General features: G+C 35.3%; 1 protein-coding gene across 6 annotated transcripts in view; it reads right to left on the reverse strand.

Annotated features, from left to right (window-relative positions):
• The window catches only part of LOC107781799 (inorganic pyrophosphatase TTM1), a 12,356-nt gene extending 46 nt beyond the window's left edge, over nucleotides 1–12,310 (reverse strand). Inside the window, exons 1-13 of one of the 6 annotated variants that reach the window (XM_075251627.1) lie at nucleotides 12,042–12,309; nucleotides 11,567–11,611; nucleotides 8,752–9,107; nucleotides 6,063–6,177; nucleotides 5,029–5,224; nucleotides 4,803–4,916; nucleotides 4,519–4,692; nucleotides 3,454–3,648; nucleotides 2,586–2,708; nucleotides 2,404–2,516; nucleotides 2,111–2,234; nucleotides 781–1,053; nucleotides 1–420 (exon numbers count right to left, since the gene is read on the reverse strand). The exon at nucleotides 1–420 is cut by the window's left edge and continues 46 nt beyond it. In XM_075251627.1, the coding sequence (XP_075107728.1) occupies nucleotides 199–420; nucleotides 781–1,053; nucleotides 2,111–2,234; nucleotides 2,404–2,516; nucleotides 2,586–2,708; nucleotides 3,454–3,648; nucleotides 4,519–4,692; nucleotides 4,803–4,916; nucleotides 5,029–5,224; nucleotides 6,063–6,177; nucleotides 8,752–9,091 (1,989 nt within the window). In that variant the 5' untranslated portion in view covers nucleotides 9,092–9,107; nucleotides 11,567–11,611; nucleotides 12,042–12,309 and the 3' untranslated portion in view covers nucleotides 1–198. Of the gene's footprint in view, nucleotides 421–780; nucleotides 1,054–2,110; nucleotides 2,235–2,403; nucleotides 2,526–2,585; nucleotides 2,709–3,453; nucleotides 3,649–4,518; nucleotides 4,693–4,802; nucleotides 4,917–5,028; nucleotides 5,225–6,062; nucleotides 6,178–8,751; nucleotides 9,108–11,566; nucleotides 11,612–12,041 lie in introns of all 6 variants that reach the window. The other 5 variants (XM_016602572.2, XM_016602573.2, XM_016602575.2 and 2 more) reach the window with 5 other exon arrangements.
• Between the last annotated feature and the right edge of the window lie 466 nt (nucleotides 12,311–12,776).

Here is a 12,776-nt window from a genome sequence, read left to right on the forward strand (position 1 = left end):
AGCCCTACTATATCATTACACTAATCATCCAAGAAGAAATACTCTCTCCATCTGCAAGAGACAATTTATTTCATCCTGTCATGTATTTGTGGTTCTTCAAAGATAACAAGGCTAAAAATATATACATTTATGCTAAAATTTTCTCTTAATATATGTACATCTTCGAGTTCACTGTTTCAGTAGCATTAGCTGAATATGTTATTTTTGAGATGACAAGGTCCTGAACAAGAAGATACCTACACCGCCAATAGCAAGAGTAAGAAGCAGAGGAACACCAATTGATTCAACAACTTCAGCCATTCCTTCGGTCCTATCCATTCTTCCTTGGCGAGATCTTTCTCCATTGAGTTCACGGAGGATATTGCTCAGATTGTCTATCTGGTGCATGATCTGACGCTGTGATCTCCCAATGAGAAGTACCTGCTCGCAAGATGGTTTGCATCAGAAGCATAATTGTCTAAATTGACTACCCCCTCAGTCCCAAATTGTCCATTTTCCCGATCTTCTTGAGACAATTCCGTTAAACTTGGATTATGGTTCTTGTTAGAGAATCTTTTAGTACTTGGAAACATAAGTCATTAACTTTCAGTGCATCTCTAGTAAGTATTATTTTCAAATGATGAATTATTCCTCAATCGAGTTTACTCTAAAAGTTGGTCAAATAGATCAAAAGGCAAGATTTGGACAACAATTGGCTTAGAAAGTATACCAAAGTACCCACGCCACCTCCTTTTGTCTCTGCATAGTGTCAAAGATGAGCAGAAGATAATCTTAAAATACCTCTTCCATAAGAGAAGATTCCCTTGCCAATTGGGAAGCAGACGATGAATGAGGTAAAAGAGAACCAGTCAGTGAGCCATTGCCTAACCCAGCCACAAAAAGAGAAGTGGGTGCAGATCCATTGCAAGCCTCAGCATGCACTGCCAAATTTTGTTGGCTGGCAGAAATTTTATTGACAGATATTTTTGAGTTTAGCTCTTCCATCCGAGATGTAAACTCATCCATTCGCTCAGTCAGCGTGGAAATTTGTTCTGAAAGTTGAGAAACAACTCCCTGAAAAAAGCATTTCTTGAGTGATCGAGAGAGAACAGGAAAATGCAAGATTAAGAAATTACAAACAGTTCAGCATAACAATTAACTACTCTTCTGGTGTATAAGAAATGATGAAATTAAGCAGAAAGATGGAAAAGGAAAAACAGTATATGCAATATACTATTTCCGGTGCACAGTAACTTTATTTTTCAGTTCTCTTTGCTGGTAAAGACTCCAGCACCAAGTTCTCCATATAGACGTCACGAACTATCTTTTTGCAAAACGAATGGATCCTTGTATGACTAATAAAAAGACTTATAGGACTTGAATAAAAGTCCCTTATCAAGATAAAAACAAACCAAATATGCTTTTTATACATCTATATATATGAACAATTGTAAATCATAAAATAAACTCTCTTGCTGTTCTACATGACTATAAAAGGGATCCATCAGTTTTTTGCAGGCGTTTCCAGCCACCAGTGCCCAGGGTTGCCAGGAGATCATCATTTGGCTTGCTTTTCTAAAGCTATAAAGTCAGTTTACTCTGGTGATTCTCAAAACCACAAAATCCAACTGAGTACCTCTTTACCTCCTAATGGAGGACTCACTTCCTTCTGCTGATATGAAATTTTTCCAAAGGTTATGTTGATTCGAGTTACACCATTCTAATATAAGGAATATTTAAATTATAAAAAAAATTGAAAGCCTATAACTTTGATCAATGGTTGGGCTGTGAATCATGGTGGAAGTCGCTAAGAGGAAAGAGTAGGAAAGGGTGAATATATTCTTGAGTGTCGATAAAAACAATTAAGAGTCAATCAATGGTGTTCAGAAGTAAATGAAACTCTTTCTCCTTTTCTTGGAGTAAAATATTATACTAGGGCTAAACTTTTTGCAATTTATGTCAAATAAATGCCCCAAAATAGGGAAAATATTTTCTAAAAGAAATTTCACAGAACACCAAGAGAAAAAACTGGAAATCAGTTCACGCACCAAAAATGCCTTCAATCTGTAACCAAAATAGTGGAGACATTAAATTCTCACAAAAACCTAAACTTATTTCTCAGAAAAGTTACCTGGTTAGCCACTGGTGCTGGAGAATCTGGGATTCTTCCATCATATCTTCTACTATTAACCGCAAGTTTTGTCAGCTTGGACAGGTGTTTTTCTCGTTGAATTGAGTATGTATGTGGGATACCACTGCCAATAGTTACAGGCGAACAGATGAAGATTTTTTCAGTCCATGACTTTTGCAGAAATAAGTAGGTGGTGGTTGTTTCCGGACAGGATAAAAACATCTAAATAATGGTGCAATACGTATAGACTACTTTGAGCAGTAGTTAAGATAATAATTTAGCCTATGACCTACCGATTAAGAAACTTTGTTCTCCTATCTGCCGAGGCTCGGGATAAAGCTTCTCTAGGGCTTGAGACCAAATCATCGTCTATGCTCAGCTTTGTCTTCAGATCGTCTGGCAATGCCTGCACAGTCTGTAATACTCAGAACCAGGAACATTGGAAAAGTTTGTATTTAGTTAAAATTGCTCTTACCATAACATCGTTTAAAAGCTTCTCCAGCTGAATTTGTTCAATGTAAGTGCGAGGAATATATGAAGCATCCAAACCCAGAGAGTCAGCAATAAATTTTACATATAATCGATCTCTTCCTTGCACCTTCATAAGAAAAAAATGGAAATAATAATAGCAATTAACTTCAAGCCAACAAATGACAGAACTGAGGAAGAGGAAATTCATTTCTAATAGACTTCACATTTTTCCTTAAGTCGTCAGCAATTTGGAAATTTAAAACTGAACTCACATATTCACCAGAAAATAGCTCCATAAAATTTTCTTCTTCATTGATATTTGTTAAACTTCTTCAACTGAAGTTTTAGGGAACTCCTCTTCCTCCTTTTCTTCATTTTCAGCATGCTTCATGTCACGTTTATAATTTATTAAATAAAAACAAAAAATTTAAGGTAAACACTCAAATGATAGTGATGACTGATGAGCGAGCAAGTATCCAGACAGGATATTTCTCCCAAATACAATCCTTACAATTGTCTCAACCCCAGAAATCAATGATTCTTCCAGTAGATTAATAAAATGAAAGGTCAGTCGATTGTGCCATGCCAAGTCTCAAAACATTCACTTACTCACGGCCTAGCCGCATTCTAAGTCTATGCATTGGCTGGGTAAAGCCTTACAGAGATTCTTTAGGGGGTCAATGACACATATCTTTACCTGAATTCCAGATGAAATAAAATAAACCCAAATGCTCAATACAGGAGACAGATAAAAAGACAAAAAAATAAAAAAGAATAAATAAATTCTATATTGCAAATCATGATTCCAAACATTTAAAAGAAATTAAATCAAAATAAGATAAGGGCGACTAAGTAATTTGTGACTGTCATACCTGAACATACCGACGATTAAGTTGCTCCAACCAATCTGTTTTCACACAAACCTTGTCATCAGAGAAGATGTGGCTGCTCCTTTTCAAAATGGTCGCAATTGAATATCCTAATGCCATCAAACCACCAAGAAGTCGTACACTGACCTCAAAGGTGATTCTTGGTGATATAATGAAAGGACTATCTGTCACCCATTCCTGAAAGAAGAACATGAAAATCCTCAGATGATACAAGATTACTATTTCTTGACATTCCGCACAATACCTTTAAGAATTCAATAGATACCAATAATGTACCCAAAATTGGTAACACATAAATAAATTCCAAAGTTGAAAGTTCTTGACTGCTCATTTATGTAGAAAGCAGAATAACAAGGTGAAGCGCAGCATTTGAGTTTTGGTGACAGGTGAACTTGGATTCTCCTTCGAGGTATCTTCCTTGTAAGTGAGTCAGATGTCATCCACATTAGAATGACAAATAAGATCTGATTTATCAACGATTTTGATACTACAACATCTTGTTTTCATCGTAAAAACAAGGTGCAGGAATGCTCTATCAGGGGAAGACAAGATGCAAATAGACCAAGATGGAGAGAGATTAGATTATGATAAGTCATATCATCAAAATGTTAAAATGAAGTTAGTCACACAATAGACTGTATTCTATGGTTTAGCGTCCACATATCTATGACAGAACAGTAGGATTCTACTTAAAAAGCCTTAATCTGTATTAGATTGATTGCTATATTTCTTCTGTCTGTATGATATGGGACAACTAAGGACAGATTTCTCCAGCGAGCTCTATAACCATTAAAACCTAGAATTTAAAAGGTAGTTCATTCAGCATACAGTAAATGACCGGCAGTACATGCTGACAGCATTCTTGCTACTTCACTAATGGAATATATGCAATCGCAATCAAATAGATCATATGAAGGATCCAAGTAGCTTAACCAATATCAGGCAAATTTACCATCTGAAAATGACAGGACAAAAAAAGGTGACAAGTAGTCCAACTATTACTAACTGATATGCTCGGCATGTAAACAAGGAATTTATCGGTCACACCTCAAACATAAGAGTGTACTTTCCATCCTTGTTCCTCATCCTAAGATATGATTGGCAAGCTTCAGGATCTTCACCAGGAGGTAGGAGATAAATATCATAAGTTTCCTCTGTAATTTCCTTGTGTTCATTTGGAAACACAGCCTTGATCTGGTCTACAGTCACAGTTTTTGTTGACTGTAATATATTTAGAGCGCATCAGTCCCAAAAGTTGTGCTTGCAGTTCACAAGTAACCTTGTAGTCACAATTCAAATGGAACGTAAAGAGAAAAGTCAAAATGTTAGACCTTTAAAACATATGTTGGGTTCTGAAATCCAGCGAACGGGTTAAACTTGTTGATAATTTTGATATGAGCTGTCTGTAGATCAGGCTCAATAAAGGCTTTGTACATAGGATACACCTATTGGAAGAATGACATAAGGTTTATTGTACTTGGTTGCCAAACTAAATGTATAAAAAAATTTGAAACAGATATGTCTTGCAATATATTATTAAAACAACAGAAACGGAACCGTTTCCGAGATTTGTTGGATTATCTCCTCGGGCTCTTGTCCAGCACGTTGAATGTCCCTGAGAACCCGTTTCACTAAGTCAAAGTGCACTCCACCAGTGACAGACACACGGAGATCTAGTAATGGCCTCAATTTTTCACCCAAAGCATATATCCCTTCAATTATAACAATTCGAGAGCTTGGAGCTTCAAGTGTTCTGTCAAATCAATGGTCAGAAAAAGTAATGGGATCAGAAAGAAGTAGAAAACGTGTGTTTTACATTGGCAAGTAAAAAAATAAAACATTTTGTATGGAACCGGTTCTTGATTATAAATTTCAGATGTTCTTCCATTAATGTCAGCTAGGTAAAGCTCTTAATTGTATTTAGATAGGTCTCTCTGAATCTCTCCCCTCTTTACACCATTCTTTTCTTGTTTCCTCTTCTCTCTCTGAACATATACTATTAGCTCTTTATATTCCTCTTGTTGATCTTCTATTAAGATCTCTGTGTATACACAAACTCGTTCGATTGTGTATATATCAGGTCATGAATGTAACTAAAAACCACGTGGGGCGTGGGGGGATCGGGATGGCTGTTTCACAAATCACAACTCCCTGTCTTCTTCACCAGTAAATCAGATAAATGATGAGCAGAACTTCGCTCAAAAAGTTAATGGACATTATGAAGGTCTAGATTAAGAATGATGTGCAATGTCATTCATAGGCTTCAATCAAATGTTACATACAAACAGTAGAAAGAAAATAGACGTCTTAATGTCTTTCAAATAAAAAAGTGGTTAATGAGCAGTACGAATATATTTTTGGGTAAACCCCACCGCAGAAACCTCCTTCCCCTGCACGACAAGTATTTTTCTTCAATCCCTCTCCTTGAACTCCAACGTATACACAAGAAAAAGAAGAAAATCCTAGCACCAAGGAACAATCTAAAGAGGAAAAAGAACGTGAAGAAAGAGAGGGATCCATAGAAAAAGCAGTGTGTTGTCAGGAAAAGTAAACAACGGGCTAGCAGAAATAGTGAAGAGAAGACAACTGACCTATAACCCACGCGAGAGCTAGATTTAAAATCGTATATAGGAACTTGAACAGGCTTCCCCGCTTTCAGCCCATGTATATTCTCGAGCAAAGTCTCATAGTCTGTCAAGCGTGGATCTGTTTCAACAATACCAGGAGATAAAAGTAATTGAAAATCTTCACTTAAATTCAATCATTAGTCACAGCATAGCTTCTACTCTCCTCGGTAATAAGGTGGCAAAAGAACATTAAAAACTAAAGCAGAATAAAACCGACTATGCTGAGTGCTGAAATGATCCAAAACAGTAAAATATGGCCTAACCATTTCCGCAAGACCACATGCTGGGAGTAACATCTCAAAATGCAAGAACACTCAATCAAATTGCACTCTTTATTCTTTATAGCAAAAACACACATTCAAAATGCAAGGTAGATGTCAATTCTAGGTTTTCGTTTCAAAAATAAGTGCATTGTTTTCTTCTATGATCCTTTGTGGTATTCTACAGGAACACCTTATGCACAAGGCCTTGTGAGCCTGATATACAAAGCTATATATCAAGATTTTTCAAGAGTTGTTTATAATCAATGATTTTAAAACTCTAGTTCTTAACTTTCCGTCAGCTGAAAAAAGTTAAACCAAGAAACTCGTCTGTTATTTCCTTCCTGATAAAGATGTGCAAAAAGCATTAGGGGTTGCATACCGTGACATAATTTCACTTATGAGACAAATTCCAAAACTTCTAGCAACATTTATTTGATGATGATGATTGGTTCCCAAACTCAGCACCATAGAATCCAGAGAGGTTTAGACTCATGAACAGTCTTCACATAAAAATGAACAAACTGAAAACCTAAATTAAGGAGAGGTGACAGCTGTACACATCAATCATCCGTGAAAGAAAGGAGCAATAAGATTTGCAAATTAAGAAACTGGCTAGCACCCAATATTTATTCATTAATTCAAGAAGACTAGATACTTTTGCATTTTCAATATTTTCCTTATACTAACAGTGGTCTTGCTCTAGCTATGAAAATAGTATTCCTTGTTAGAATTTTACTCTTATCATTCATTATCACATTAACCAGCTGCAAATGCAGCCTGAATATTCTTATTATGATTTGACTTTTAAAAGATTCATAAATCAAGAATGCCATGTAAAGTCAGGAGATATCAATCAGCCATACTGCTGCAGGCCTAAAATAAATAAATAAATGGCTCCCTTCTTTGCCAGCTTTAACTTTTAGATGAAGTAGTAGCAGCGAGATATAAAGGGTTTAAGCTACATTCTTTGGCATAGATATATACTTCGCCTTAGCAGTGTGCTTTAATGAATCGTACAAAGTATTTGTTCAATGATGTCTTCATCTTTCATGTGCATATGCATATATACATTTAGATCAGGGATGAATTTAGAGAAGTGTTAAAACTGCTAGTTTTTTTTCTTTTCTTTTTCCTTTTTTTAATAACAGAGAAATCTCCAAGGGGTCAGTAGTGCACGATTCAGAACTCGGTGGAGAATGGGCCCGCCCCTCTATCCTTCTACACTTAAATACTAGGCTTTCATATGCGGCATGATTTAAAACCCGTGACATGCACCTAACACCCACCCATCACGTGTTGCACTCTTCCACTAGACCAAAGCCTTGGGCAAGCTATGGGTCATGGAAAATAAATGCTGTATTCCTTAACACTAAATGGAAACAGTTTCTATGTTCTCAGTGTGGACTCCCTAACAGTGTAATCAACCGATCTCGAGATTTCTGGCTTTTCTAATTGGTAGTACAGACTAAAATAATTCACTCGGACTGATTACTGGGTGAGCGTTATTTTACTAGGAAATTTCATAAAAGCTTTCGCCAACAAGATATTCAGCTCAGATTATTCTCCTCAAGGGTATGATTTTATTATATAATCACTAATCCAAAATAAAGTCACCATGTCTTGGTTTCAAAAAAATAAAAGTCACCATGTCTTATCTATTGTAGATGATAGAAGTTGGAAAAACTTTATCAGAGTAAAGGAAGAAACTATGATAAATAGATGCACAATGTTTCCCTTCTGATATATAGAAGAATATTTCCTCAAAGCTTATTTGATTTTTAAGATGCTGCTATGCATGCTTCTATGAAGATAGTAGAAGATGGGTAAAGACAATGCCCGTGCAATAATCATTCTTAGAAGAATTCACACTTCTCGACCGTTATACTTTGTGATTACAATTTGTTAGTTGCTCCGTAAGGACATCTATGCTCAGGAAGATGTATCCAGATGGATGACTTGGATGGTAACAAACTCTCCTATATTAGTACTTTAATTACTTTCAAGGCAACCAAGTTAACAAAACGAGAATTACAATCAGAATAATCTCTCAAAATTTTCTCTCTTCGGTAAAGGAGTGGTAAAGTAGAAACACGTAATAAGTGTATTAGATATATATCCCCAATTCAATTTTCTGTGAAACAGAGAGTTTGTGCATGCTTCTCTATGATTTCTTTCCAAATATATCATTTAAATCCTAGTGTTTGCAATCTCCTTCTCCATATGGAATGATATCAACATATCCCACACTAAGAGAAGTCTGCAGGTTGCTATGTGAAGATGATGCAAATAATCAAACAAATGCTACATAAGGTCGCTATAAGAATAAATCATAGACATCAACAAAATTATCTCATGTAATAACCTATCAGAAAGACCGAAAGCAAGACTACCGTCGAAGTTTCCATCAATGATACGACTGGGATCATTGTAGTTGTCCATGTTTATGATAGCAATACTAGGCATAACATTCAGGATCTTTTCTGTGAACACAGTCTTTCCGGCCCCTGAAGGACCAGCAACTCCCACCAGTACAATTCCTTCATTCTTCTGAACCAACAACTGGCATGCACAGATAACTATAAAGAAACCCTTCTCAAATGATAATTGATCTTGAATTGGGACTATCTCATAACGAGCAGAGTTGCTTCTTTTTACCAATTGAACTTGATCTCTTAATAGGCCAGACCTTCTTCGAGGTGAATCGGCACTTGAAAGAGTATCCTGGGCCATTAAATAGCTCAAAATTCTGCAAATTAAGATGCAAATAAGGAATTTAAATTAAAACAGCAATCAAAACATTATGGTAGTCTATGGCCCCCTGAACGTCTTTTAGGGGGAACAAGATATATGACATCATCTGCAAGAGAGTTTCATTCGCAAAGAAAAGTTTCAAGTTCTGTATTTGTTTGGCATGCTTTAAACAAAAAATTAATTTCCGCAGATATCAGGTAAAAGTATCATTTCTTGAAAGGATACTGATCAATTCAGAGGCGAAGTCAGGATTTTAAGTGTATGGGTTCAGATTTTTAAGACATGACCGCGACCTCAAACTAATATACACAATTATAACACTAAGAAACGAGTACTAATATTTAATATATAGTTAAAAAGTAACCACCACTTAACACAATATATGACTATAAACATTATCGTTATAATTGCACTTGACGACTTGTCATGTTTTGAAAAATAAAAAATGATCACATCATTAGGTAGGTCTTTAAGTTTCAACATTTTCTTCTCTATATAAAAAAATAAACAATCATTCAAAAAGTTATCATCAATGCAAAACTTCATAAAAGTAAAAGTTCTTTCTACCATTGCAGTAGCCAAAGAAAATATCATTTAAGCAAAAAAACAAGTCTCCATATCTCGTGAATATTTGTTCCAAAAGTTCACTGAATAATGAATACTAGATGCATAGAAAAGCTTTTCTACTTTTCTTTTTTCTTTTTGCTAATATATGAAGAAGATTATCAGATGATGCAAAGTTCTCTCACCAGCTTAATGTCCACATCCTTTTCTAGCCTAAACAAATATTGCTATAAAAAATAATTTTTTTTATTTAAAAAAAACTATTTTGTAGTCAACCATTACAAATTGAATATCTCACTTTAATTTGTATTTGCACAATAAAATAAATAAAAATAAAAGAGGTGAAGAATTTAAATCGCTTAGTGTTTGTCAATGAAACTTTTGAAGCCATATATAAATATTATAAAAATTTATAAGTAATGGAAAAGAACAAAATATATGGTCCACCTTCCAATTGATACACAAATCATATTCACGTGGCAAAGCTGAGAAAAATTAAGAGGTGGGTCTAAGATTTTAGGGGAAGCATATAAATAAAAATATAAAAAGTCGAAATGAAAAATTCAGCCTTTGGAATCAAATATTTTAAAATCAAGTAACATTTATTACTTAAAAAATCAAAAGATAAAAGAAAGGCAAACAAATAAAAGAACATGGAATAGCAGGGATGGACCTTGAAGAAAAATATGACTAGTTGGTACTATCGACCTTAAAGAAAAATATGACAAAAACTTTAAAAACCTTAACTCTTTCCCTCACTTTTCTTTTGATTTTGATTGGGGAATAACTCTCTCAAAGAAGTAAAGGACAGCTGGGGCTGTTTTGGAGCTTTTGTCTTTTTTTTTGGGCCTTAGTAATAAGTTTTCGGAAACAACCTCTCTATCTTTTTAAGGTAGGGGTAAGGTCTGCGTACACACTACCCTCCCCAAACCCCATTTATGGGAATAACGTAGTTAAAATGAGTAAATATTGCAATGCTTCTGGGCAGTATCGAACCCGCGTGGTCCGTATGAGTTGTCTCTGAGCCCAGAACTCTTGCCACTAAACCCAAAGCCTTTTCGTTACAGGGTTCGCCGTTGTATGTTTATATCCTTTCAATAAATTTTTCAGTGCAAATACAGGGTTTGAGAAAAAGTCACTGGGTTCGCCCGAACCCACATTCACTATTGTAGCTCTGCCCTTGCTGATCATGAGAAAATGAGGTCTCAACAATAGAGAAAAAGCATATACGTGCACACGCGTGTGTAGGAAGAATACATGCTAGTATCATCTAATCATGAACAAAGAGGTTGACCTAATGCATTTTACAACAAATAACAACGACGACGACTTTGCATCTCACTCCGCAGCTTGCAGTTCACAAAATTGGAGATACTCCAACAGCGCATACCACACCACTAATTGGCCACTCACTCTATCGCAAGATGGTCGTTGCATTTTGCATCCCCATAGTAAACCAAAATGATCCTTGACTTGAAATTTTCAAAAACATATTGTTTTTCTAACTCCACTATGTCGCAAAGTGTTTTGCAGGTCCCGACACTAGTTAAAGGAAAGGTTGTAGTAGGCTGACGGCGTAAAAATAATTTAACTATGACGCATCTTCGAAGATGGATACAAGCCAACCTCACTAATTTGGGATTGACGCGAAATTAATAGATAACTAATATTCTAATGTCATTTTGATATGAAAAGAATCGCAATTTAGAGTAATTTTTCTATAGTTTATAAATATCTAAAAGTATTCAAATGAGCAAATTAATAAGCAACTGATGTTAGCACTCAAAATTAGTCAAATTAACCCTAAGAAGTAAAAGTGAGAAAGAACTCTGAATGAGAGAAACAATAATTTCTCTGAATAGATTTCCAATAAGAGTTCAAGCTAGTTACCTTACTTAAGAGCACAATCAAATGATTTAAACGGCAAAGGAGGTCCTGAAAAATAAAGGAAACTGAAATTGAATATCTAAAGGGGAGGAGGAAGAATGCCTCCAAAATTATATAGTATAGTATCTGATAGCAAGAAAGCGAAAAAAAAAAGAGAGGAAATATGAACGAAGGACTGTGCTTTTTCACACAAGCGTTCCAAAAAGAAACTACTCATGATGAATATAATCACTATATAAATTTTAGTCAACCGCCGACGAATTTCAAGATTATCGACATTCAAGCAGGCAACGTGAAAGAATCCGTACGATTTAATTGTTGCTGTTAGTTGATAAAGTGAAGTACTAATTTCAAAGATTCACCAGAAAGAACAACTTTGAGATAACAGAAGGCTCAATCACAAATTCAATCAAAACCCAAATAATTTGGAACTGCATGCAAAACCAAACAATTTATGCCAAAAACGTGAATTACAGACCTTGACCTTGAGAGAACTTCTATGCAGAGGTAATTGTGTGAGTTCCGGCAAATCCTTATACCTCTGATCAAGTAAGAAGACAAGTAATAGAGTGGTGTCCGAAAGAAGCAAGAATCTGGGTTTTTTATGATGTCTAAGTGAACTGAACGGGAAGAAGAATATAGCAAAGAGAAGAAGACAACGTGGTGGACTGGACTGCGGTTGGGTTTTAACTCGGGAAGTTACTGAGTTTGTTAGATATTTTGTTTTCGGCCGTCGCTGTAGGACAGGGGGGGAAAGAAACATGTGGACTCCTTAGATAAAGATGAGAAAAAGGAGGGAAAGAAAAAGAAAACCGTAGGCCGTATCGTTGCGTAGAATCGATTAGGGGTCGTTTGGTTCATAATAAATACTAGTACTAGTTAGTAGTACTATGTGGTACTAGTTATGAAAAAATTGTAATGGATGAATTCTGCAACAATTATGATGAAGGGATTGTTGACTTATTACGTATATAAACTACTTACTTTATAATGGTACTTTTGTCTCGAAGTAGTTTAGTTTTTATATTGTGATATACATATTCTTAGAAATAAATATACAAAATTTTGCATAATATAAAGGGTGTTATCTAATGCTTCCAATAAAAATGGTGCAATAGTTATATGGTAATTATTTTTCTAATGTGACCAACCAAACAATATATTATTTTATATTAAGATTAATTATGTCAATGCAATTAATTAAATTACCCTA

The sequence above is a fragment of the Nicotiana tabacum genome, chromosome 4, assembly GCF_000715075.1.
Source record: "Nicotiana tabacum cultivar K326 chromosome 4, ASM71507v2, whole genome shotgun sequence".
Lineage (NCBI taxonomy): Eukaryota > Viridiplantae > Streptophyta > Magnoliopsida > Solanales > Solanaceae > Nicotiana > Nicotiana tabacum.